This window comes from Melanaphis sacchari, unplaced genomic scaffold (genome assembly GCF_002803265.2).
Source record: "Melanaphis sacchari strain LSU unplaced genomic scaffold, SCAv2.0 Contig20_pilon_pilon, whole genome shotgun sequence".
Taxonomy (NCBI): domain Eukaryota; kingdom Metazoa; phylum Arthropoda; class Insecta; order Hemiptera; family Aphididae; genus Melanaphis; species Melanaphis sacchari.
In genome coordinates this window covers 5,672,696-5,699,808 of record NW_020271042.1, presented here as the reverse complement: position 1 = coordinate 5,699,808, position 27,113 = coordinate 5,672,696, and the positions used below count along the sequence as shown (strand labels likewise).

Sequence of the window (27,113 nt, the reverse complement as noted above, 5' to 3'; positions counted from 1 at the left end):
TGAAAATAATAATTTTTGTACTTGTTAAAATATAAGTAGAAACCTATATTTTACTTTTTACAATGTACATGTATTTGTAAAAACATTTTTCACAGTAACAACAAGGTTCGTTCCAAGGTATGCTGCAAAATTATACATTTTATAAATTGTGTACTGAATTATATAATGTCGTGTATAGTTTAAACTCTTTGGCCAGTGTGTAATACATTGTACCACTTTGACTACACTTTAGAACCATACCAAAAATTATAAAGTTCAGAAAAATTATTACTCAATACAAGCCTATGGTATCCACCACCGTCATCCACTAAAAACATGTGATGCAGATGTAATACACCAACACTTTGACATATGATTTAGTCTTTTTATTTATCTAATTTTAATAGATAAGTAAAATATGTATATATTTATGCAGTATGGACATATAATTAGATATTTTAATAAACCATTGCACAATTTTTTACAGCTGATGTCATATGCCAAGTCACATAAGAAATCTATTGATATTATCATCAGTTGTGTTTAATAAACCACGATAACACGTATTTACTGACATAAGTTGATTATTTTTGACATATTTACGAGTATATTTTACTATATAATATTTTTTTTTCAAATGAAAATTCTGTAGCTATATTTTGTTTCGATGCCATTTGAAAAAACCCCTTTGACAACTTATATACATATTATATAAACAAATATTACAACATTATGTTAAATTGAATTATTTGAATAAAAAAATTGTCATTAGAAATTGCAGTTTCACTTATCAACTATCACCCACAAAAAAAAAAAAAAAACTGTCTTCATTTTTTTTTTCTTAATTATATTTAGTTTTATATCATTGTATTTTTCCTAAAATTGTAATGAAGCAAAAATTAAATAAAAAAAAATAACCATTTAGTTTTATCATAAAAAAAAAAAATAACAAATATTTTTACTATTGCTGCTTTTATTCTACATTTTAGACATTTTTTTAGATGATAACTGTTGTGAATGTACCTACTATTAGTTACCAACTATAAGAACGTCAAAATTCATAAAAAAAACAAAATGAGAATGAATACATTTTGTAGGTCGTGAGTGTTAATTAAATATGTATTATGTGTATAATTTATACAGTATAAATATTAATTGATATAACAATTAATAATATTCTGAAAGGTATGCCTGAAATAGCGAGTGGTTAGTTATTAAAACGATTTCATACATGGTATATCTGCAGAAGATAAGCAATATACATGATAAAATAATAAAAAATCAGTGTCCTCTTTCTGGTAGAAAAATAAGTTGAAAATTATGTGTATGAGAATTCGTGGTGTAAATGCTACAGAATAGCATGTAATAAAATTAACAGGCTGAATAGCTTAAAATTGGGGTATAAGTACATATATTTAATACGCTGTCAGCAATTAACACTTCAGTTAAAGATAAATTAAGGTATATGGTTTTGCAGTTTCTTAGGTATTGTACAATTTCAAATGTATCATTTAAGTAACTATAAAAAAAAAAAACCATTGACCTTAATTTATTTTTATTAACTTTTTACACTACACGCACAATTATTGAATGCAGTTTAATATAGTATATATCTGCAAATGTAGGTAATGAGTTGAGTATTAAATACATTATGTACCTATAGCACGAGTATACTATTATTAAATTAATTAAACCAGCTACTGTTTTATAATATTTAATAAAATATTATTGGTATTATAAATACTAATCAGTTTTGAGTAATTTTTATTAAAATTAGTGATGTACGGGTATTTTAGAGGAAAGTAGGCGATCGGAACTTGTATGGGTATATCAAATTTTTTAAATGGATATACTTGCATATTAACAATCATTAATTACAAATATTATGAATTTTCATAATTTTAGAAAATGTATTTTTTTATAAATGTTACTATCTCAATCGTACCCAACTAAAAAGCATTGTTTTCTGAGGATCGTGGTCATGTCTCTTGATAAAAAAATGTTTAATTTTCTTTGTTGAATTTGTTTTTTCTATTTAATTAATTTATATAGCTGTTATATATAATATATTTTTACTTCTAAAAACTTATATTTATTAAGATTTTAACTTTTAAATTTTTATTTTTGAATTTATTTCACTATAATTTTTGTAGTTAATTTAAATTAATCATCGGTTAGTGATAATTAACTTTAAACTTTGATAAATTTTAAACTTCTAATTACTTTCGTTAGAAACACAGGAAGTTAGCTAGTATGTTTGACACTGATTGTTTATAATTTTGAAAAACAATGTAATGGGAATAAAAAAGTAATTACTCAAAAATGTAATAGAAAACGATAGTTTATTGAAACTTTGAATTGTAAAATGTATTCTGTGTTTTATAAATGAGAAGTATTTTAAATATATTAATTTAGTATTTGATTTTGGTATGTTCTGCAATGCTTAAAGTTTTCAAATCACTCAAATAATATATCTTGGTCTAAAGCCAATTTTAATGCGTTGCATTGTCGCGTTAAGGAAAACAATCGTTTTAAATTTTTAGTCGTTATTGATCAATTGATTACTTGTTTAAGTGACTGGTTATAATATATTTTTTAACAGTATCGGAAATTTTATGAAACATTATTATTATTACTCATATATTTGATCGTACAAGCATGAACTTGAGTGATAGACGAATATAAATTTTCATTATTGCTGGATATTTATCAGCTTAATATAGTTTTGTTGCACAATATATAGGTACTGCACTATATAGGATAACACATTGATAATAATAGGCGCTAATTATCTTGTTATTTAGTATTAGTTTGAATTGTAAAAATTGCATATTAAGCATTTTTTCTTGCATATTTTGACTGTTTTTGCACTTTGTGCATGTTGCATGCATATTTTACAATTTAAAATGCATATAAATCCGGTCTTTAATTATAACTAACTAATAAGTTTTCACTAAGTATTTTAAAATGTTTTGAACACAACTGGTCTATAGATCCTAAAATGTATAGAACGCAATTGGTATATAGAATAGTAATTTTAAGCGCAATTGGTAAACTCCCAAGTACACAACCTGATTTAACTAACTTAATTATGTATAATGTGTGTAGGTATTAATTAACATACTAATTAGGTAGATCGTAGGTAAACTAGTAACTAATATACTTTTGTGTAAAAGATATTTAGTTTTAAGAAATACTCTGAGATAATCTATTCGGCTAACAATTTGATAAATATTAATAAGTATTCCCATTATCATATATTGTAAATTTTTTGGATGTATCAAATTCAAAATAATCTTGTATTCAAAGTGAAAAATGATTCACCAAATATTATTTTATTTATTTGTAAATATTATATTATTATGTTTAAACAGATATTAAATTACTATTCATAGCTAGTGGGTTTAGATGTGGTTATACGTAATACCTAGAGTCAACCATTAATATTTGGCCATAATTTATATATAAGTTCAACAGAAGAGCGTAAGTTAATGAACAGTTTACTTAGACATTGTATATATTTCAGACCCTGACATAGATAGGTCCAAATATTAGTAAGTATTAAAACTTTTAAAAATATTGTGAAGGAGTATGTTACAAAGAACCATAATGTAAATTATGGTATTATAATTTATAATATCGAATGACATGTTTTTGAAAAATAAACATAAAATAATAAATCATTTATGTATAAAAACGTAATATATTCAGATTAACTAATAGTATAAAATAAATAAATAATTTCAGTTGTATTTGTGATTTATTTATTCATATGATGTATATCATATAATAAATAAACATGTTTAACCTTCATGGTTAGATATTATTAATTGCCTCACGGTACAATCGCATGTACGTTTATGTATAGGCGTATAGTTAACGACATTAATTAAAACAAGTACAACAATTAAAATTTTATTAAACTAGTTAATTATATATTAAGCTAATAAAAAAATAACATGAACTAATTATAATTTTCAATTTGTAAGTAGTTAGTTTAATTGTATAATTATAAATTATATGTATATAAAAAAAAAAACAAAAAAAAACGGAGAATTCCTTCTGTTGTAAATATTAAGTATCGAATGTATCTTATCATTAAGCTATAATGAAAAAGTTAAATTTGAAATTTGAATTCAATAATTAATCATTGCGTGCGAAAAACAATTTTACGAGTGGTCGGTTTGTCGATTGTCGATTATTAATCTATACTTATTATATATATTTTAAACATTCATATTTTTCTTTTAGAAGTTCCGTAGATTGCACTATAATATTTTGAATTTACATTGTGTATTAAATAGGTAATACCTATTAATTGACGTAGTGACTAAAATGTTTTATTTTCTGCCAAATATGACCATAATGTCTGTATGCGCTTTTAATAACTATAAGATAAGTAAATTCACTAGGTTAGGTTAGATTACATATTTCGTCGAGTCTTGAACTTATAAAGTACTTAATTTTAATGTTAGGTATATGAAATATATTTATTTATTTATTTATTTATTTATTTATTTATTAATTAATTCACGGAATAAAATTCCTTATTTAGCACAGTACATAACAATAATTCAGTAAAATAAGATGCTAACATATACAAGGTGTGTTATACTTTAAAAAAAAAAAAAAAAAAAAAAATAATACAGCAGAATTACAGGCACAATAAATATAAACTAAAAATAATTAGGACACAAGTAAAATTACATACAATAAATGCGCACAAATATTGTTGGATTATATAATTATATTATGAAAATTTCAAGTTACTATAATTATTCTTTTTTGAATTACACCTAAAAACAATATCGATGGTGTACAAAATGTATTTGGTTAATATTCCCATGTTTTGGTAATTTTTTTTAATGTTTCCTGATTATTAAGAAAATTATTGGGACTTTAAATCTAAACAAAGTACCAACAAGATCAAATCTATTGAAATGACATCAGAGTTGAAAATCAAAATATTTTTTTTTTACTATAAAAAGTGTCTTCAGAATTAGAAAATAAACAAAACGTTAAAATAAATAATAATAGTAAAAATCTAATATATTTTTCGTATTTCTCCACTTAAAATTTAAAACTACAATTACGTATTATACATTTTCACAATGTTTGATAAATAATTTGTTAATGATTGATCAGATTTATATACAGTGTACGATAGAAATATTAAACTTAATAAATAAAAATACATTGTGTATTTTGTTGTTTATAAATGTTATGAAACGTGTATTGTTCTAACCTTTTACTTAACATAAAATTCGATCAACCTGCAAAAATATTATACAAATCTTAGTTTTATGGTGAATAATAAGTTTTATACCTACATGAATACATAATGTCTATTACAAAATTTTAAAAATATGTTAATTAATTATTGAAGTACATCTAACAAAAAAAGATAATTCTTTATACTTTGGTAAAGTTTGAAAAAATATGTGTAGAATAGTTTCAACGTAAACAGACTATTGAAACTATAGAATTCTTTGATTTTAATTGTATGGTCAAAACACTTGAAATATCCAACTGACACCTATTGTCTTTTATATAAATATGGTTAAAGAATACTCGGATTTTGATATTATATATTTAAATATTTACGTATTTTTTGTATCATTATACTTACGCGTTTTATATATAAAACCTTGTCAATATCACTCAATGATCACTGTTATCGCGATTTTATTTAAATATAAATATAAAATAAATAAATAAATATAATACATGTAAATGTTTCAAAATATTTTTGAATTTTAACTAAACAATGTTCAAATGTGTTTGTTTATATGAGCGATAATGGGAGTTATAGTGATGGATATGGAGAGAATTTCAATAGAAAGATCATTTGATTCATTCGATAACGAATAACGAAAACATGTAGATTTTGCGATGGATTTACAGTTTTACAATTATACGTTGGTGTTATTGCAATAACTTGTGACTATCTTTCAGTGGTAATATTGTTTTTGATGATCGATGCGATTTGAATATTTTCTTGAAAATTTTGAAACACATTTTTTGTAATCGGATTTTTTAAGTAGTGATCTGTTTTTTTTTCTTCTATTATTACAGTTTTAAAGCAAACTCATTGAGCAAGTCAACTTCAAATAATGTCTACGTCAGATTTTGGTAGAGAGAATTCTGCTGAGAACACAGTGCCTACGTTTGAAACACATCGAAGCGCGATGTCAATGTGATGTCGGCGCGCGATATCGATGGCATGTTATTCTTGAATAATACGTGACACGAAAATCAGGAGCCCATGTACAAACCGTTCGACAATTATCATTGTTGCTCCAACACTGTTTTTTAGACGGTTGACGTCGTACGCTATACCGGTCATACATACGGCCCTGGTGTGCGCCGGCGATTCGGCGTATCCAACGCGTCGGCGTACGGCAACGTTTCGGCAGCACGGCATTTATTTGCACCGTCCGCTACCAGGACCGCATGCAGTCGTCGCCCGTTATCAGGGCGACGTGTATTTCCGGAGGCGTCTGGGAAACCGAGTCTGATCAATCGCCGGAAACGGTAGAAACGAAACAATTTTGTCACGGTTCAGCTAGTATAGCTAGCCGTACGATCAAAAATACCGCCGCCCCCCTCAAAGATATGTGAAAATTATCACTCCCTGCAGCTTTCAGCTTAAGAATTAAGGAATTAAGGTTGGGTAATTGTTGTCGTCGGCAAACTAATCAGTGTTATCCGTAGATTATGTTAGGAGTTAAGAAGACGTATTTTCAATATGGTTTGATATTAGTAGAATAAAAGGTATAGGTACATAGTAAGGTGTTCATGATTTTTTGCTATTAAAATGTTTAAAAATCTTATTAAAGTTAAAAGAAATTTAATTTTTGTAGTGATGACAATATAACGATAATGATATAGTGTCACTGAAATTGTAAATAACGACTGGTGAATATTATGATCTCCAGTCATTCATATGATTTATTTTTTGAGATAAATTTGGAATTTGGCGATGCAGGATGGATATAGCAATTTATTACAGCTGAATTCTGAAAATATATGAAATTTTTTTTTTAAGAAACACTGTTGTCCCGATTCCCAGTAGTGTTCAGTATATTAAGAAACAAAAAAAAAAAAATTACAATTTATGGTACACGTTTTTTACAAAAACTTGACAATTATTCGAATGTCACGAATATTATTAATTCATTATTACATATTTTAACTACTAGGTACTATAACTACTAAAATCATCACGATTCGTATGAATTATTTGTACAAAAGTTCAGTATAATTCAGAATTATTTAATGTTTATATCGAATTTATTTTTTAGGTATAATATTTGTGCTATGAATTTCTATAGAATGCCTTCAATTTATTTTCTGTAGATATTTTATCTACTAAATAATTCACAGAAGGCGTTTAATTGCTGTAACCAAACATTCGTCTTGTATATGGTACAATGGTTGGTATTACAGCAATATTATAGGGGCTTTCGAAATATAAAATAAATGATAACTTTTGTTATATATTTCGTATTATATTTTCTTAATACCTTAAATTCTACTAAATTCTAATATTATTTATATTTTTTTTTTAAACAAAAATACGTTGCCAAAATTATACATAACCAGTTAATCAAGAAATAAATTATATTTTAATGAGACAAAATAATATCATAATATGGTTGACGTGATTTGTTGCTATGCTTTTAAAACATTGAGTTTTGCAATGAGTATTGCTTCTGATTAAAGACTTAAAAAGTTATTAAAAACTCAAAACACTCAACTGCGTATTAGTTTGTTTAATTGTTGAGTATGGCTCTATTGTTTGGGATTCGCATATTATTTACTCAATAAAATGAATCCATCAAAGATTAAATAATGTAATACCTTTGTAATACATTTAAAATACATCTAATAATACATTAACTATTTTTCTTTTAATTATCTATGTAAGTATAGTATTCTTTTATTGGTATGTGAAATACACATGAACGGTGAATAATAGATTTTTAAGCGCATTGAAAATTATCAGTTAATATAGAATGTCAATCATATGGTAGGATTTTTAAAAGTTAATTAATATTATTATGATACGTTATGAAATTGTTCTTAAACATTGTACCTATAAATTACCTACTAAGTAAACATTATACTAATAGCTTCTCGATAATTATATTTTAGTATGTTTAGTATATCATTATGAAGTAGGCATTATGTGATATGCCTGATTAAGTACTTATCTGTTTTTATTTGTTCATTATAAAGAATACCATAATACAAGGTAGCTACGATTGAGATTTTACTTCTACTCAAACAATCATGGAAAGTAAGTAAAATTTTGATTTTTTTTTTTTTAAATATGTATATATATATATATATATATATATATATATATATATACATATGTAATAATTATATATTAACTAAACATAAATATCAAATAATATTACAGAACGAACAGTTTTATGGTATATGACTTTCTGGGGGTTTGCCATCAATTACATGTTTCGAATGAATATTAATATAGCAATTGTGTCAATGATTAAACATTCAATATCGAAAACAAATGTTACAATCATACATGAGTGTCTTAGGGACAGTGAATCGTTGAAGTCAAACAATACTACTACACAAATATCTTTAGCGGATCTAAATGTAAATAATATAAATAATTATAATAATTTAATTGTGATCTAATATCTTAACTCTACTACTCTAGTGTATCAATGTTGACCAATAGTCGTTTATTGTCTATATGTTAATAGAAATTTTATTAGTCATTAATCATTCGTACTTTGTATTGTATGTTTAATTTATTAAGGATAATAAATTTGAATGGAACGAATATCAGCAAAATTCAATACTGGGCGCATTTTACACATTACACATACTCATGCAATTACCAGGTGGAGTTTTAGCACAAAGATTTGGTACAAAAACTGTTTTTGGTATCAGTAATGGTGTGGCGGCGATATTATCATTTGCAGTACCTGCATCGGCCAAATTCAATTACAAAGCACTTGTTGTTGTTAGAGTTATTCAAGGGCTCATATCCGTAAGAATTTTTTTAGATTGATGATACATATTTTAATTTTACGTATTATTTTAATTAGGGTGGTGCGTGGCCTTCAATGCACACAATGACCGCTAATTGGATACCACCACACGAAAGAAGTCGATTTGTTTCAGCGTATCTAGGTAATTTAAAATAAAGTTCAATAATTTCGTCAAAGTAAGTGTACACTTGAATTGCTGAAAATAACACAATAGTATGATATGACAGTTAATTAATCATGATAATATATAAAAGGCATTCAAGTAGGTACTGTTTCGCTGTATATTAGGTGTCTATTGGCTGTGATAAATTTGAATTCAATTATACGTACATCATTGTACACGAAAAAAGATTCTGAGCAGAGATGGTCTGTCAGCCTATATCACTAAATGTCTAAATATATTTCATGACATCTTTTTTTGGTATAGCTCTAAGTCATTTATTTTACTTTTAGTATTACGGTGGTTCATATTTTTTTCCGAAAATATTGCATTCATAATAATATATTAGTATTAATTATAATTTCTAATAATATGATATACATATATTTATAACAAATTTTATCAGCCTATATAACTAAAAATATAATAATATATTTGTGTAAATATCATAAAATAGCAAAAATAGATTAATAGTATAAATAGATAATATCTTAAAATAAGTCAAAAATGTCATTACGTATAGTAAAATCCATAGAAATATAATATACGTAAAAGTTTAAAGTTCACAGACATAATGCTTTTATATTTTAACAAAATAAATAATATTATACTTACTGTTTAATAAGTAATTATGTCCAAATTTGAACTTAAAGTTTCCATAAAAAATAATTGTTTTTATAAATTTCTTAGATTTTATGGTTTCAGTATGAACTACCTACTTATGAGAAATTTTATATTAAATTTTCAAAATTTAGATTTTAAAGTTTTTATGAATTTTTTAACCATAAAATAATTAGCAATTTTTTGCGAATTTAACGAATTTTATCAAAGTTCTAACTTTAAATGCATATAAAAAAATGTTGTAACTATGTATTTTCAATATTTATTTTTACAGATATAAGATCTTGTATTACATTTTCGAAATTTTTATTTGGTGTTTAATTTTTTATCAACATTTATAGAAAAAAAATTTTAAATTATTATGTCTATAAATAGCTCAAAAAGAGCTTAAAATTTTAAAAATTTATATCGTGTATAGAAAATGATAATTTAAGCATTTTGTAAAAATTTCAAGTATCTGTAATTATTTGTTTTTAAGCTACAACAAAATATAAAAAACGTTTGAAAAGAAATAGTTATTTTTTGAGTCAATATCCGCTGTCATAAAAAATGTATTTTATTTTCCGGTATAATTTTAATATAGATTTAAAAAGTATAATAACTGTGCATTCTATTTTTAAATCATGTGTATAATCAGACAATATTTTATGAATTATTTTTAATTATTATTAATTTGAAATTTTCGAGTTGTTGATAAAGTTTGTCAAATTCTAAATTTAAATGCTTATAAAAATAAATTATGTCTATTAGTTTTTGGTATTTTTTAATTTTAAAATTAAGGCATTTTAATCAATTCATAATTTGCTTATCAATATTTAAAAAAAAATAAAACAAACAATTTAATTTTCTATAATTGGCTCAAAATTTTTTTGAAAACTATATCACGATAATACAAGCACTTGGTGAAAGTTTTTGTGGTTATTAATTTTTAAATTATAACAATACAAATAATGTCGTATTGTTAAAAATTGATTTAGCATAAAAAAATTCCGTTTTTCCTTAGTTTTTTGTTTATTTTCCCTGATTATAAAAAAAAAGTAATAAAAATATTTAATTTTCTAATGTACAAACTAAATCCAATTTTTTTTCAAAAACCATTGTCAAAGTTGTAAATTGAAACATTTTGGTTACTTAATGTGTACATTGATACAAAAAAAACATATATCATTGATCATTATAAAATCAATACTTTCATTACTTGCTCAGAATCTAAAAAGAAAATCAAATAATCCGCTTTTTTGATGCGCACATAGAAGGTACTGAATGTATCTTGCCACTGTAATGGAAATATTAAATTTTAATTCAATGATATATCATAACATATGAAAGACGATTCTGAGTGGATATGATGTTCAGCTTATTTCTATGGATATTTTATAATTGATATAACTATTTTTTTTTTATCAAGAGAACGGTATTTTGAACAATTTTTTGCAAAAGACATTACATATATTATAATTATAATTTTTCTTAGATTGGGAATGAAAATGTCAATTACTTATAAAATTCCCAGTATAGTCCTTAAATATTTTTAATTTAATATTTTTAGTAACTTAAACAATGTATTTAAATTTTAAATATTAATAATTTTAATTTATTTATATGTAATATGTATGATATAAATAGTAAATATTTATATAGGTAGGTTTATTATTACAATAATATTTATTTGATATATATTATTAATTATTATACATAAATATATATTATATCATATTTATAATTATAATTTTTTAACTCATTATCGTGCATCTATGTCTATTAAAACAAGTTAGTGAGTTTTTACAAAAATAAGGTTTCATTTTTATTATAATAAGTAATAACCATAATATATACATAAATATAGACTTAGGTTGTGGTATTAATTTATTTTATTTTTGTTATATACAAAGGAAGTTCGGTTGGTACAGCAGTAACCTATATCTTGTGTGGATATCTCATCGCCATGTTTGGTTGGGAGAGTGTATTTTATGTTAGCGGAGGACTAGGTTTATTATGGTATATTTGTTGGACTTTACTAGTCTATGATACTCCAGCCAAACACCCTACTATCAGTATTAGAGAAAGAATATACATAGAAAATTGTCTAGGCAATACCATACAAACTAGATCAAAACCGGTAAGAAAAAACATAGTTGAAATAATAAATAATATTCCTACAGTTTTCTAAAATGTATGTTAATATTTATGACTATCTATTGCGAAGCATTTTTGTTGATTTATCGTGGAACCAATTTTTAAAGATGTGATCGGCTCGCTATTCGTGTAAGGTAGATGCATTGTACCATTATGGGAATGGCAAGGCTTGTTGCAATGTGCTCTCAATGAGTGTGGTTTACTCAGCATAATATGATAGAAAGTGAAAATAATAAGTCATAACATTTCTGTTTGAATGTGGTAACGTCACATAAAATGTTATGTTTAATTTTAATTGTACAAATATAACTTAGTAATTCGTTATTCTATTATATACTAATAATTTGTATAATGTATGTACAGTGGATTCCGCTTAATATGGGCACATTGGGACCAGCCCTGTTTGCCCATATTAAGCGGTTGCTCATAAAAACCGAAATTAATTTAAGAAAAAGTTTTTATTATCCACACGTGAATTATTCAATTGAAAAAAAAATGTTAAATTACTACATAAATAAAACTAAATACGTATAACATACTAAATAAAATTAACTGTAATTTCTCGTTGTCTAAGATGTTTAGTGTGATTCTGATTTACAAAAGTAGCACACGCTTCAAGCTTATCAGATGGACTATCCTCGTTATACCCTCTTGTGTATATTTTAATGCTATGATAAAATAAAAATTGCCCACATAAACCGAACCGAGTGCCCGTATTATGCGATTTTTTTTTAATCTATGCATTGGAATTGGGCCTAGACCATTTTGCCTATATTAAACCGATGTTCATATTAACTGGTGCCCACATTAGGCGGAATCCACTGTATAATAAAATTTAAAATGAAGACAATTAATTTAGGATTTTGGTTTTTATGAAACGATTTTTCGGAAAAACGGTTATTTGGGAATATGTATTTGGCAAAACCTACGGCAGTCAATTGTTTTAGATATCAAACTTACAACTATTGTAAATATAGCAATTTTTGTACTATACCTATTTTACAAAGGCATAGAAATAAAATATTTTTTTACTGACATCTTTTCTATCATATTATATTTACTTCTTATACTTATTGTATTTATTTTTTACAGGCTGTAAATTATCATATTTTTAATAAATAAAATAATCATTAACTTATTTAATGAATGTTAACAGCGTTTAGTTTTGAAAAAAGTTATCAAAATAATTTTTACACCATTGTAGATACCATAAAACTAACTAAAATTCTTTTCAAAAAAACATGTTTAGGATAAATACATTGATAAAAATATGTTTATTAAAATCATTTACAATACAGAATACTTTTAAATACTATTATATAATATAATTTATTAAAATAACTGTATTATTTTGTTACTTAGTGTTATTATTTTACTATTATTTTAATATTGTTGCAGTTACCAATACCTTGGAAATCATTAATTTTTTCCAAAGCACTGTTGATTAATTTAGTGACTCAAGGTGGAGGTATATGGGGCTTATTCACACTTACAGCTCAAGCTCCATCATATTTTAACTTCGTCTTAGGTTTAAATATAAAACAGGTATAACATGAAATTTAGCCATCACAAATGTAAAAAATAACATTTCTCAGACAGGTTTATGGTCTGGGATACCTCATTTTACTCGATGGGCGTTTTCTTTTGCATTTAGTTCGATGTGCGATCGTTTAGTGAAATCTAAAAGAATGTCTATGACTAATGTACGCAAGATGGCAACATGCTTTTGTAAGAAATTCATTAATTAATTAGTTTTTAAAATATTTAAGTATTTCAGCTAATTGATTGTTGTTTTATATTATGTACATATTGAGTATAGGTAATATTTTACAAGGGTTATTCATTTGGGGTATTTGTTATTCTGGATGTAATTCAATGGCTGCAATATTCATGCTTTTAAGCGCAACTGCCGTAAACGGTGCAATATCTTCTGGGGCACTTGCTGCAGTAGTGGACATTGCTCCTAACTATGCAGGTAAATTATTTAATTACATTTAAAATGTGTATCTAATATTTAACTGTATAATATTTTACTGACTAATTCATTTATCCTAGTTTAGAATCTGTTACAGATAACAAATTCATAAAGGAATTCTTTACATGATTTGAACATTAATATTAACTATTAGGTTTATAATAAAGTTTTGATGTGTTATTGTAGTTCGAAATATTATTTTATTTGTAGGAGTGATTCAAGGAATTATCGGTACTGTTATCGCGTCCTTGGGATTCATTTCTCCTATGGTTGTTGGTTATTTAACCTTAAATCAGGTAATTTTTTTCATTATTATTTAATATAAGGTAACTTAGAATTCATATGAGATCAGTAATAACTAGTGAAAAATGATATTGGTATATGAGAATCGTTTACAATAAATATTTGTTCTATTTACGTTTATAGTGCTGTTTCATTTAATAAAAATAATTATAATTAATTCAAATATTTAACTATATACCCTAAAAGTATTTGCAGAATAAAAAAAATATCACTGTAAAACCTTGAACCTTTAACATATTATACTAGCTTAATTTAATTAAAATTTAAAAATTAATTTCATAACTTATGAACATGTATATTTTTTTTCAAATTTATAAATTTTCTCAAAAAGTATGCTTCTTAGGCTATAACAAAAAAAGTAAAATATTTTAACTACATAAATCATGGTTGGGGATCTTATTTCTCCTAGTTTCTTAAATTTAACCTAGATAATAGTAGTGCGTCTAGTTTCTCATTGTATTTATACTAAAAAAGTATAAATACAATGAGAAAATTATTTGTCAGTGTAATATTTAACAATGCGTTGACGCCATGTATTGGAATTATTATGGATAAGTTAAGTGATCAAGACTTAACACATACATACAATACATCAGATACTGAAATCTAAACCATAACCATTAAATCTTAGTGTATTATTATATTATAATGCATATTAAATAATATATTTTAACGCCCGTTTTTTTTTTTCAGCAAACATTGAGTCAATGGTGTAAATTATTTCATTTATCTGGAGTAATATGCATAGGTACTGGGTTGATTTATTTATTTTTCGGAACATCAGATATACAAATATGGAATACATACGATGATTCAGTTTCAAATGAAAAAGAATTGAAATTAATCGTTAAGAAACCTAATAGTTCTTGCGTTTCGGATACTTAGGTTTTTTTGTATTATGTAATAGTTGAGAAGAATTAGTTGATTTATTTTTACATTGTTCATGTATTAGTATTATTTTTAGTGATATAAATAATAATATATGACATTTTTACTTGAGGATAAACATGAAACATAAAAATAATTTTATATTATTATTTAATTTCTTACATATTATCATGTCGTTGTGTTCTTAATTGTTAATTTTATAAATACCATAATTATTTTATGTAAATGTATCTATTACTAGTGTTACCAGTATTTTTATCTACAACAACTATAAATATTTGCAGCATATTAATTAAAAAATAGTGTTGAAGACAAATCAAAATAAAGCTTACCTAAATTATTGTACAACCAGAAAAAAAATGATTTATCTAATTAAATCGTTGCTAATAAGAAATTGTTTTTTTTCATTCTAATTTGCACACAAGTTTTAATTGTTTGTGAACAATAACTAAAGTAAATGCGAAATTAAAGGTCAAAGGTTGGATTATCACCAATAATTTGTCTGTAAAAGTAATTCATATTTCTATAATTTATATGAATTGAAAAATGTATTATTTTTGTGGTTAAGTTATTTGAGAATTGAAACATGAATAAATTAAATATTGTTTCAATTTAATTTTTAATATTTACTGAATTGATTTTATGTTGGTGAAATCTATAAACATAACTATCTGGATTTTTTTTTTTTTTTGAAAACGTATTCTTTTTTTCTATAACATTTTATACAAATTATTCATGCTCAATACTAATTAATACATTTATTTGTATTGGGGCGAGTTTGGGAGAAATTTGGGACTTAGTTAAATAAGGGGATTTGCGCCAATAGTAGAATTATAGATATTTGTAAGCATTAATTGCCAATTTTATTGTAAAATTAATTAAATCATTCAAAAATTATTTAAACAATTTCCATAAAATCCTTCGAGGTGCTAATCGATAGTATAATTTATGTTACACTTACAATAATGTGTACTTTTCAATAGATTTTCGCGTTGTATAAAATGTATTAAAATAAAAGCCAATTTTTTCATGTGTTATCCAAAATGTACGTATTGTTATAACCTAAATATAGCGTCGTGAATAGTTATCACTTTATCAGAATATATATGATTTATGTGTATTATGATATATATTTTTACAACATAATAAAAAACTGAGCAGAATATAACTATAAAATTATCACGTTATCATTTATTTATTTAAAAATTAGACACGATTTCTGATTGCATAAAAATTATTAATTAATTAATAATTTTTGTATTAACTACCAGATTGATATTTTTTTCAATATATTAAAACGTTGTTATCTATGTGTTCTGATTATAGATGGGGCCGTAAGGGGGTGACCATTATTGAAGATTACGTAACATGTGTTAATCTAATATTTACATAGTTACTATTTACTATACAAAAATATATTTTATTTAGTAAATCAATTATTTTTTTATCAAATCTTGAAATAATATCAATCATAAAGCATACTTATCTGTTGTTAGTACATATTTTACGTTGTTAGTTTATTGAAGAGCTTATAAAATGTTTCAAGTATATCATAATATTATAGTGTATAGTGTAGATACCCACTAATACATTTTTAATGTACCTATGCTTATTTACCATCGTGTTAATATCATGTATCATAATATTATTAGTTTGGTAAGGATTTTCCTATGCCTACTTGACCATTTTTTTATTTTTTTTTTTTTTTTTGATAATTTTGTACTAGTGTCCAATTAATTACCAAAATTAATGTTGTTGAAAGCTAGTGCGTGTTGTAAATTTTCATACTTATTTAACAATATTTGTAGTTTTTCTTCCTGATAAAAAATAAAAATTAACTTTAGGTATAGGTATAAAGATAACAAACTTATCTGATATATTATTCATTTCAGTCAATATCTATAAATATTTTTTTCATAACAGCTTTAAAGTTTAAAAATAGTATTTTTTTAAATTTATGTGATGATTTCTGATGATGCTAGTTTTTGAGATATATGTGTTTAGTGAAATTTTACAATTTTTATATAGTAGCACATTGATTTTTGGGAATTATAATAAATGGAACCTTGTCCTTTGGTAAAGATATTTTATTTTTCTTATAGTCTTATCATATTACTAAAATTACTCAAAATTTTATCAGCTAAAGGAAAGTACAAAAAAAAAAAAAAAAAAATCATTCATATTTTATTAAAATGTAGGTAGGTACTTGTACTTTGTTGATAATTTAAACAAGTATAATCTATCATTATGTTTATCGTTAGAAATAAGAAATATTTTTTATATTAATAATTATTTTTATGCTTATTTTCATGTTAGTTTTTTGTTCAAGACACTTCAAATATGATTCGTAATAAGTTTACTCTTTAAAAAATTGCAGGTAACTATCTAAAAATTGTAATGTTGTAACTTCTTGTCTAGTTACTTCATTTTATTTGAATTTAAATTAATATTTTATTAGTTACACAATTCACATATTCAGAATATGAAAATTGTATGATCCAGCTACTTTTTATAAAGTGGGTACTGATTGATATTTTAGTATAATAGTTGTTATTTTAATACTTTTAAATTAGTCATCTATACTCTATAAATTGTAAAAGTAAAATAATTTTTTATTGCTCACGAACATTTAGTTAAATAATCATTGAATTGCAGTAAAAATAAATAAGAAAAAAGGAGTATTCTTTTTATTAAATTTTAATATTAATAAAGCAAAATGTTTTATAATTTTATACTTAAATATTAAAAAGATATATGAAAATATCATGATATTTATGTTATTTAAAAAAAATTAAAATGTATAAAATGATACGCATTTTAATATTTAAAAGTAATCAAAATTTTTAAACTTTTACAGCTGTTCTATACTTTACAAAAATGTATTATTATATTTATCATCTAGAATTCTTTAAATTTATATTTGCATATTTGACAACCATTTATAATTTAACTTTAAAAATATTTACATAACCTAATAAATTGGCTATCTCAGATTTATTTCAAATATTGGTGCATTATTATTTTGGGTTTAGATATGTAGTTCGTATGCATATGTATTTTAATATTTTATTGTGGGCTATAAGTATATTCATTATTTTCAAAAATCTAATTCCAAAAGAATTAGTTAGAAAAAATACAATAGACATGCAGTGAGACATTTAGCAACTACCTATACATTTTAATATCTAAATTATGTGCAATTTCAGTAAATTATTTTATAAAATTATTTAAAATGAAATTATACGAAAGGGGATTTAGAATTTTTTCAATGGATGATAGAATTTTATTTACTTAATAAAATTAGTTGTAAAGGTCTTTAATATTATAATAATAAAATTATTAAATTATATAAATACAAATAATAACCGAGTTAAACAAAAGATAAATCCCGTGCATCAATATATTACTTTTAAGTGGAAATTAATAAATAATATTCTATTTTACATTCTAAATAGAGTGACGAGTGTATTAATTTCATAAGGCTATGCTTTTTTTCTTTCTTTTTTTTTTTTTTACAAATTTTTGTGTCTAAAAAAACTTTTCATAAAATAAAAAATGCTTCAATTTTCAACTTTAATAGTGGTTTAATAATGATCTTAGCTATTTTATAATAATTCAAAAAATATTAACCATGACACATATTTTTTATTATATAAATAATTATCTTTTTACGTAAAAATATTTCGAAATGTTAAGATTTATATTTAACTAATTTTAGATATTTGAAATTTGAAATTAATTTAGTTTTTTTTTTTTTATATATAAATAAATGATAACAATTTTTATGTTTGGTTAAACAAAGCATTTCAAAGTTTAAACAAAGCTTTTGCTCAAACAAACCTATAATAAATTAATAATAATTTTTTAATATATTTAAATTTAATTAAATTGTACATGCATATATTTTTGGTGTATACTATCAGTTTTTAAACACTTTACTTTTTAATATCACCTATAAGTTTTCAAAACTTTTATATACCACTTAAAAGAAAATCTGTATCTTCATTGATATGATATATAATTCATATGGGCTACTTGATTTCATTATGTATATAATTTTTATTTTTAACATAATTTTATAATTAGACAATCTGTTACAAAAACTAAATCAGTAAGCCTAATAAAGAGAAATAAATAATAATATGTAAGTAACAATAAAGTGAAGAAACTTTCTTGTGTAGATACTTCGTTATGAAAAATCATTTTTAAGATTGGACATATTTTTGTGTGCATGTTTATTAGTTAATGTCTAAATAAATAATGTATAATATGCATTCTAATGTATTTGTTTAAAGCCACGTACCACCAGTTGAGGACTATTGGGTTAAATAATATAACAAATATTATTATATAATATTCATTACTTCAATATAAATATTAAATTAATTAAAAATACAATTTTTTATGTATATATAATATGTTTAAAATGTCTGAACTATGCGAGTGTAAATAAAATTATAAAATCAACTTAATAATATTTTTATACTAACTCTTTAATCACATTATAAGTATATTAAACTTAGGGATATTTATTTCTTGTTATCATTGAAAAATAATAGATTGTCCTTTTATATTATATACAATAAACAATTTAGTATCGTAAATTCATAACTGTTATAGTTCGCATGATTTAATAAATATATAGTTGTTAAAATATTAAGAAACTATTGGATTTTCAAGGATTATACAATTAAAGATTGAGATTAAAAATATACTGTAGTCTTAACATTGTTTTGCTCTTCAAATTACATGTTTAATCCGGCAATAAAATAATATTGCATATTCTTTATTCATAATTGCAATATATCAATTAGCAGTTTAATTTAGTATTGCATAGTAGTGATTTATACACGTATATTTAGCAATCAAATATTTGTGAAGCTAAAACTCAACAGTTAAAATATGCAGAGTTGGTAAAATATTTTAAATAACTTTTGGTCTTTTGTTACATTTAAAAGTAGGGATTAAATTAATTTAATTTTTTAATAACATTCGAATTGTAATTATGAATTTCATCGTAACTAGCTTATAACTGTTTTGATTCATTAGTTTTTATTTATTTTACATATAATTTTACTTTTTGTCAAGCAAGATTGTTTTCAATAAATTTAACACGTAACTACTTATTGTGATTTCAGAAAGAACAATATTATGGTATATGACCTTTTGGGGATTTGGAATGAATTTCATGCTACGAATGAATCTCAATATAGCAATAGTGTCTATGGTTCGACCAACTGTGAAAGGCGGATTGAAAAGCGAATATTATGAAAATCGTAGTGCTTTGCAGAATACTTCATACCTAATGGACACTAATATTGATAACGTAAGTATCATTTTTATAAACGTGTATTAGGTATATCGTAATTTATGGCATGTTTTATGACAATGTTCAATTTTTAAGTTATACTACGAATTTAGAATTAAAAATATTAAGATATACCGAAAACTAAAATAATATTATTGTTTGTAATTCTAAGGTCAATTTATTATGAATATATTTATGTATTCATGTAATTATTATTTATGAATAGTTAAGTATTTAATAGTTTTGATATTGATTAAACTTTGATAATTTGTACATACCCTAATTGATATGAATTGAGCCAGGTTAAATCATCAACAATGAAATTGTTAATTTAAAAGTGATATTCCCCAACCAATATTTCATGTGTTTATAAAACTGTAAATTTTTTTTTTACAGATAGCTAGAATAGATAAATGGAATAAAATAACATTATATCAAAAGTTCATCGTAACAAAAAAATATCATTATGTACCTATAATTGTAAAATATTTACAATCATAAAATATGTTATGATATTTACAATTTATTTTACAACGCTGATTTTAATAAAATTACTGCAGCAACGGTAGTTGGTGCCTTATTTTTTTCACGACTCATACGATATTAAATAAAAAGTTATCTTGAATTACATATTTTAGTAATTACCCATACCAAATTATTTTTATAAGATAATTTTAACATCACTCTCATTAACGTTGACATAATAAATAGTTATATGTAAGCAAAAAATACAAAAGTGCCATAAAAAATAACTATTTGCTAGCATTATAATAAATGTTAGTAAAAACTATTGATAAATAACTGGAATAACATTTTTGTTTATATACTTGTGCGTAGTGGCTAAATACAATTAATAATAATAGGTAGGTATATGTGAAATTAAATATTCTACATTTCAGCATTCAATACAGCTCACATTTGATATGCAATATAAGGATAAGAGGATCATGAAAATTCTTAAAAATTCCAAACTATTTAAATGTACCTATATAATATTGATTTTAAACGAGATATTTTATTAAGAATATTGTATTTTAATTAATTTGTACTTTTTTTTAAATAAAATAATTAATTAAATTTTTTAACCTTTAGGACAAATATTTCGAATGGGATGAACACCAACAAAATATGGCTAAGGGATCATTTTTTTGGTTACATATGGTATTGCAAATTCCTGGTGGTTTATTAGCACAAAAATTTGGTGCTAAATCCATATTTGGTTACAGTAACGGTTTAGTTGCTCTACTTACTTGCGCGATACCTTTATCGGCCAAATTAAATTTCAAAGCTTTGATTTTAATACGAATTTTTCAAGGCCTTGTAGCTGGATTAGCGTGGCCATCAATGCAGGCGATGACGGGTAAATGGATACCACCTCACGAAAGAAGCCGTTTCGTGTCAGCATATTTAGGTATTTATAATTTTAGCTTATATTATTTATTGTTATACTTTTAGAATACAATTTTTAATTATTTAAAATATATTTTTGGATAATAATGTATAATATTAAAGCGAAGGTTGGCATATCTAGGTTTATCTGCATTTACGTTTATTTTTTATTTTTATTGTTATTTAATATTTTTAATAGTATTTTAGTATTTAAATACATAAAAAATATAAATATGTTTCTAATAATTAATAACAGTCCCAGACATTCAAACATTTTTTAAAAGAGCCTGCAAAGATGAAGAGTGATTACTTTAATGGATATTGATAAGCTATATTTGATGGTTATTGATAATTTTAGCATTTTCTAAAAGGTAGAAACACTCATGATATATAGGTATAACACTAAAATATTTGTATTCTATTATTTGAAACATTTTATTTTTTTTTTAATGATATATAGTTATCTCTTGACATTGAGTATAATGTTAAAATGTTGGACTTGCAGCTATCAATACATATAGTTTAAAATATAGGCGATTCAATATCTGCTTGTTAAAAAATAAAGTTAGTTAGATATTTATGGCTCTAATTTTGAAATTACTACATTCTTACAAATTATTTATGTATGTTATAATATTATTCAAGTTATTTTTCTATTACTTATATTATTTGAAAACAAAAATATTATTTATTACTTCATAATATTGTGGTATCTTGAGTTACATAAAACCCAGAGAAAATATTTGAAAAACAAAATAACTAGAAACATAATTTAACTTAATAGGTATTTAATTAAATTATTTTTTTGAATACCAAATGGTATACATTATAAATATACTATTAATGATCTAAGCTCTACTTTTGTTGATTGTTTATTGCGCTTAATAATGAGAGAAATTAATTATACGGAATACATATATTAACAGATTAGTAATTAATCTACAATGTATGCATATTTTATTGATGTTCTGACTTCTGAGTATAGAAAAATTATCCTTTGCAAGACTACTATAATAATTATGGCAAATTGTCATATGAATATTTGTATAAACATATTGTTGGATAAGTTTTCAATAATAGATTTTAATTATCTATATTTAAGTGATATAACAAATAATCGAGAGAAACGTCCTAGGTTAGATCTTACATATAAAATAAGCATATATACGTGCCTATAATACCTATGCCTGTATTAGCTCACTTTTTAGATTTAATATTGAATAAATAGATGTTTATCAGTATATAATATATACATATATACTCACGTACCCAAAGGCGTTACTGGAAAATAATCTAAGGAGGGAATGATACCTTTACCTCTCATCCTCATAAAATTTTTTGGGGGAAAATTTCCCCCTTAATCACCACAATTATGCCACTGTACGTACCTATTTCGCTATAAATCGTATACTTATGTACTTACGACCTAATTACATTGTGTGACTCAAGCATTAAAATACCTCAGTAAAACCATATCATACAATAAATTATAATATTATTTATTTATTAATTATTATCTATATGTAATATTATTTAAACTTAAATAATTCAAACTGAAAATATTAATTACATATATTTTATAAAAAAACAGATTTTTAAAAGTTTTATGTTTATCGCGTTTGTTGTGAAGGTACATCTGTTGGGACGGCTGTAACTTATATAGTATGTGGTTATTTAATGGATTGGTTGGGTTGGGAGAGTGTATTTTACATTACGGGATCAATTGGTTTGCTATGGAATTTATGTTGGACTTTTCTTATATATGATTCACCAAGAACGCATCCAACTATAACTGAGAAAGAACTAAAATACATAGAAAATAGTCTAGGCAACTCTATCGTCAAAAATGTACCCGTAAGTGTAGAATATTATTACTATACTTTATACTTTACTTGCATTGAGTTAAGTATTTATATTTTTATCATTTATTAAATTATTTTATAGTCTTCAACTCCTTGGAAATCGATTTTGACGTCTTTGCCTTTAATAGTGAACATTATATCACAAATAGGTTATAATTGGGGAATGTACACAATATCTCTCCAAGCACCAACATATTTTAAATTTGTGTTGGGTTTCAATTTGAGACAGGTAAGTTTGTTTATTCATAACTTGAAATTACAGATTTAATACATTTTTTTCACTACTAGACAGGTATTTGGTCTGGTGTACCACATTTGTTTCTATGGCCATTTGCATTTAGTTTTGGTTGTTTATGTGATCATTTAATTCAAGCTAATATTATGTCCATAACGAACGTTCGCAAATTTGCTTGCGTTTTCAGCAATATAGTCCATGGTCTGTTTATATTGACGTTTGCATATTCTGGATGTAACGAAATCTTTGTCATAATTAATTTGGTGTGTGCCGTGGTCGTAAGTGGTGCAATTTCTTCGGGAGCATTACCAGGAATTGTGGATCTAGCTCCAAATTTTGCTGGAGTTTTGCAAGGCATAAATGGAACAATTGTGATATTTTGCATTAGTATTTCACCATATATTGTAGGATTGATCACATTTCAACAGGTATTACATTATTATGTTTTTTTATTATTAATTTGTCAATTTTTGAAAATGTTTATAGATTTAACTCATTTTAAACAATTTGACTGGGTTAATAAGTATAAAGCAGATAAGAAATCTTATATTGGAAATTTACTGTTGATGAAACTGTTTTAGATAGCATGAGAATCCGGAAAATTATCTTCATGTTCGTGTTTTAATTTCTTAAATATATATTTCCATAGGTTAAAACACTCACATTATTTTAATAATACATTACCTAACTTCGAGTTAAAGATACTATAAGAACAGTGGTACATAATTTTTCAATATTATTATAATTTACGTTTAAAATATACATTATAATATAAAAGATTAAAATATTGAATTGTGCAAAATATAGATAATTTCAATTTTATTATTTATTTCCATCGTGTTGATTATAATATTTTATTTATAAAATCGTATTTTATTAATTTACTTAGTAAAATGTATATTACTAAATAAGTAATATTAATGTTTGACTAATTTTAGCTTATTTTTTTTTTTAGCAAACCATAGAACAATGGAAAAAAGTATTCATTGTATCGGCGGCATTTTGTTCATTAACAGGAATTGCATTTTTAATTTTTGGAAGTTCTAAATTACAAAAATGGAATAACGAGGAACAAAAGGATGTAAAGGAGATTCAACCTATAGTATGACTGTGAGAAATTAAAAAACTAAAACGCACTTCTTAAAGAAATATATATTGTTAGATATACTACAGAGACATTTCAATTCTAATCACCTAAATTAATGTAATTTTTAAAACGATCAATTATATTTCTATAATATTTTTAAAGTATATGCAAAAATTATTTGTATTATTATTATATAGGTAGGTATTTTTTGCTTATATTTTATTTGATATTATTAAGTAGTATAGTGCCTGTTTGAGGAACAATTTTTAAATTTCAGTACCTACCTAAATTTAATATATTTCTAATTAACTATGTTATCTTAAAGTGTCAAATAATTATCATAATAATTTTCTCTAAGGGTATTGTTATTAAATAATTGTTGTGTGCAGTTGTAAAATTTGTAAATATAAATGAATGAAATTTTTTTACATTATGTTGTTTTTATTACTATATATTTTTATAGAAAATGTAAACTAGTTGTATTACACATATTTTTCTACTGAACTGCTATTTATTTTCTCTATATATTGTTAGTTATTACTTATTAGTAGGTCTAAAAAATATTCTTAAAATGTATACGAGTAATTATTATTATAATAAATAAAATTAAATATTAAATATGTCCCTGTGTCCTACGCCCTTACATATACTTATAACACATATATTGCACCATGATATTTAAAGCATTCATCATATTCCCGTTCACATTCCTACAGATTAAAAGAACACGGTAGTCTCTGGTCTATTTATAATATAAGATTATAAAAATGTTTAAATATATTGATAACATATTAAATGTAAATTTTGTTCGATTTATTAATGTAAATTAAAGTAGTGGTGATATCCAAATATTGAAATATGAGGAGGTAAAACATACAGATAGATTTATTGGGGGAAGGGGATTATGGGGTTTAACCTCTTAGAGTCCTTTTCATAATTATCAGTGTTGAAAATTTATTACATTAATACGTCAAAGAAAATGTGCACATTTTAAAAGTTTTAAATTTTAGTATATAGAAAGAGAGGATAGCTTAAACCTTGAATCTTTAATTTTTTAAATCCAACCAGAAAAATTTAAAAAAGCTAGATTTCCTAGTATATTAATTATAGGTGTATGCAATTAATTATACTCTATATCCTTTAAAGGTCATAGACGTGCATAGGAATTTGTCTTATTATGGTTAGCTAAAACTAGTGAAAAGTACACAAGATAAAAATTATAAACTCTTATTATATTATGCAATTATATAATATGTGATTGATTCGATATTAATAGTATATAAAAATAGAGTATGAGCATCTAATGAGTAATGTACATTTTTAATATGGACATTTTTTCTATTGTATTATTGTAACTGAGATGGGGAATACGTTAGGTGTTATGTATCTTTTTATATGTGCTTAAATTAGGTATGACAAGTATGTACGGATAAGACTATCAGTATAAAGTCAACCCAATTTTATCATATAGGCTTGTTGCATTAATAAATAATTTTATAATTTTTCTTATGATCAATCATCAAAATAACATTCATATCTTAATTTTGTTTTAAATTCAATATTTTCAGAATTATTCATATCTAAGTACTTAAACCTTTTAAATAAATATTCATTAACCCACTTAATCTAAAATAAATTATCAGGTTCAATGAAAGCATTCGCTGCTTCCATGTGCATGCTTATGAATAAAATTTATGATTTAGATTGATTATTGTACATGTCAATTGAGTAGTTGGTATAGATGTATAGTTTTATTGGTGTTTATTGAAATACATTGAAGCAACTTTCAGAATTGATGAGAGTGCGTGGTAAGGAAAATTTTTATTTATGATGCTTATGCGATTAAACAAACCGAAAATTTTACACTGTACACAGGGAGGCCGTATAAACATTATACTTACATAGGTTTAAACCTACTTTGAAAACTGATTTGTGCACCAGTTACGACTGGTAACATCATTATTGTATTTGAACAATGACATGCCATCAAACATGGTGTACATTTATATTTATTGAAAATCTAATGGATATTATGGATACTAGGGCTTAATTTTTTTTTAATTTTTTCTTAATAGAAAAAAATTTAGTAAAAAGTGTATGAACTTTTTTACTACTAATGAAATAAATTTAAACAATTT

At 24.0% G+C, this 27,113-nt stretch overlaps 2 protein-coding genes across 3 annotated transcripts; both read left to right on the top strand.

Annotated features, from left to right (window-relative positions):
• The first annotated feature begins 8,171 nt into the window (after nucleotides 1-8,171).
• Nucleotides 8,172-15,351, top strand: LOC112593621 (putative inorganic phosphate cotransporter). The gene is made up of 10 exons (XM_025338106.1): nucleotides 8,172-8,281; nucleotides 8,408-8,610; nucleotides 8,777-9,010; nucleotides 9,069-9,153; nucleotides 11,685-11,911; nucleotides 13,327-13,473; nucleotides 13,524-13,656; nucleotides 13,748-13,903; nucleotides 14,114-14,199; nucleotides 14,900-15,351. Exons 1-10 carry the CDS (start codon nucleotides 8,275-8,277, stop codon nucleotides 15,089-15,091), a joined length of 1,470 nt encoding a protein of 489 aa, XP_025193891.1. The 5' UTR covers nucleotides 8,172-8,274; the 3' UTR covers nucleotides 15,092-15,351.
• A 4,556-nt stretch (nucleotides 15,352-19,907) lies between these two features.
• On the top strand, nucleotides 19,908-25,160 carry LOC112593622 (vesicular glutamate transporter 1-like). Of its 2 annotated transcripts, none has more exons than XM_025338107.1 (7): nucleotides 19,908-20,003; nucleotides 20,233-20,420; nucleotides 21,495-21,813; nucleotides 23,422-23,645; nucleotides 23,736-23,882; nucleotides 23,942-24,316; nucleotides 24,844-25,160. In XM_025338107.1, the coding sequence occupies exons 1-7, from the start codon at nucleotides 19,997-19,999 to the stop codon at nucleotides 24,994-24,996; spliced, it is 1,413 nt and encodes a 470-aa protein (XP_025193892.1). In that variant the 5' UTR covers nucleotides 19,908-19,996; the 3' UTR covers nucleotides 24,997-25,160. The 2 variants fall into 2 exon arrangements, with proteins under 2 accessions (XP_025193892.1, XP_025193893.1); XM_025338108.1 differs by having other exon boundaries at nucleotides 19,908-20,007.
• The last annotated feature ends 1,953 nt before the right edge of the window (nucleotides 25,161-27,113 follow it).

Bases quoted from the DNA above. Each gene is read 5' to 3' on its own strand.
- LOC112593621 (XM_025338106.1), top strand. The intron at 9,011-9,068 runs GTAAGAATTTTT...TATTTTAATTAG, and splicing joins TTATTCAAGGGCTCATATCC to GGTGGTGCGTGGCCTTCAAT. The intron at 13,474-13,523 runs GTATAACATGAA...AACATTTCTCAG, and splicing joins TAGGTTTAAATATAAAACAG to ACAGGTTTATGGTCTGGGAT.
- LOC112593622 (XM_025338107.1), top strand. The intron at 20,421-21,494 runs GTAAGTATCATT...TTTAACCTTTAG, and splicing joins TGGACACTAATATTGATAAC to GACAAATATTTCGAATGGGA. The intron at 23,646-23,735 runs GTAAGTGTAGAA...ATTATTTTATAG, and splicing joins CTATCGTCAAAAATGTACCC to TCTTCAACTCCTTGGAAATC.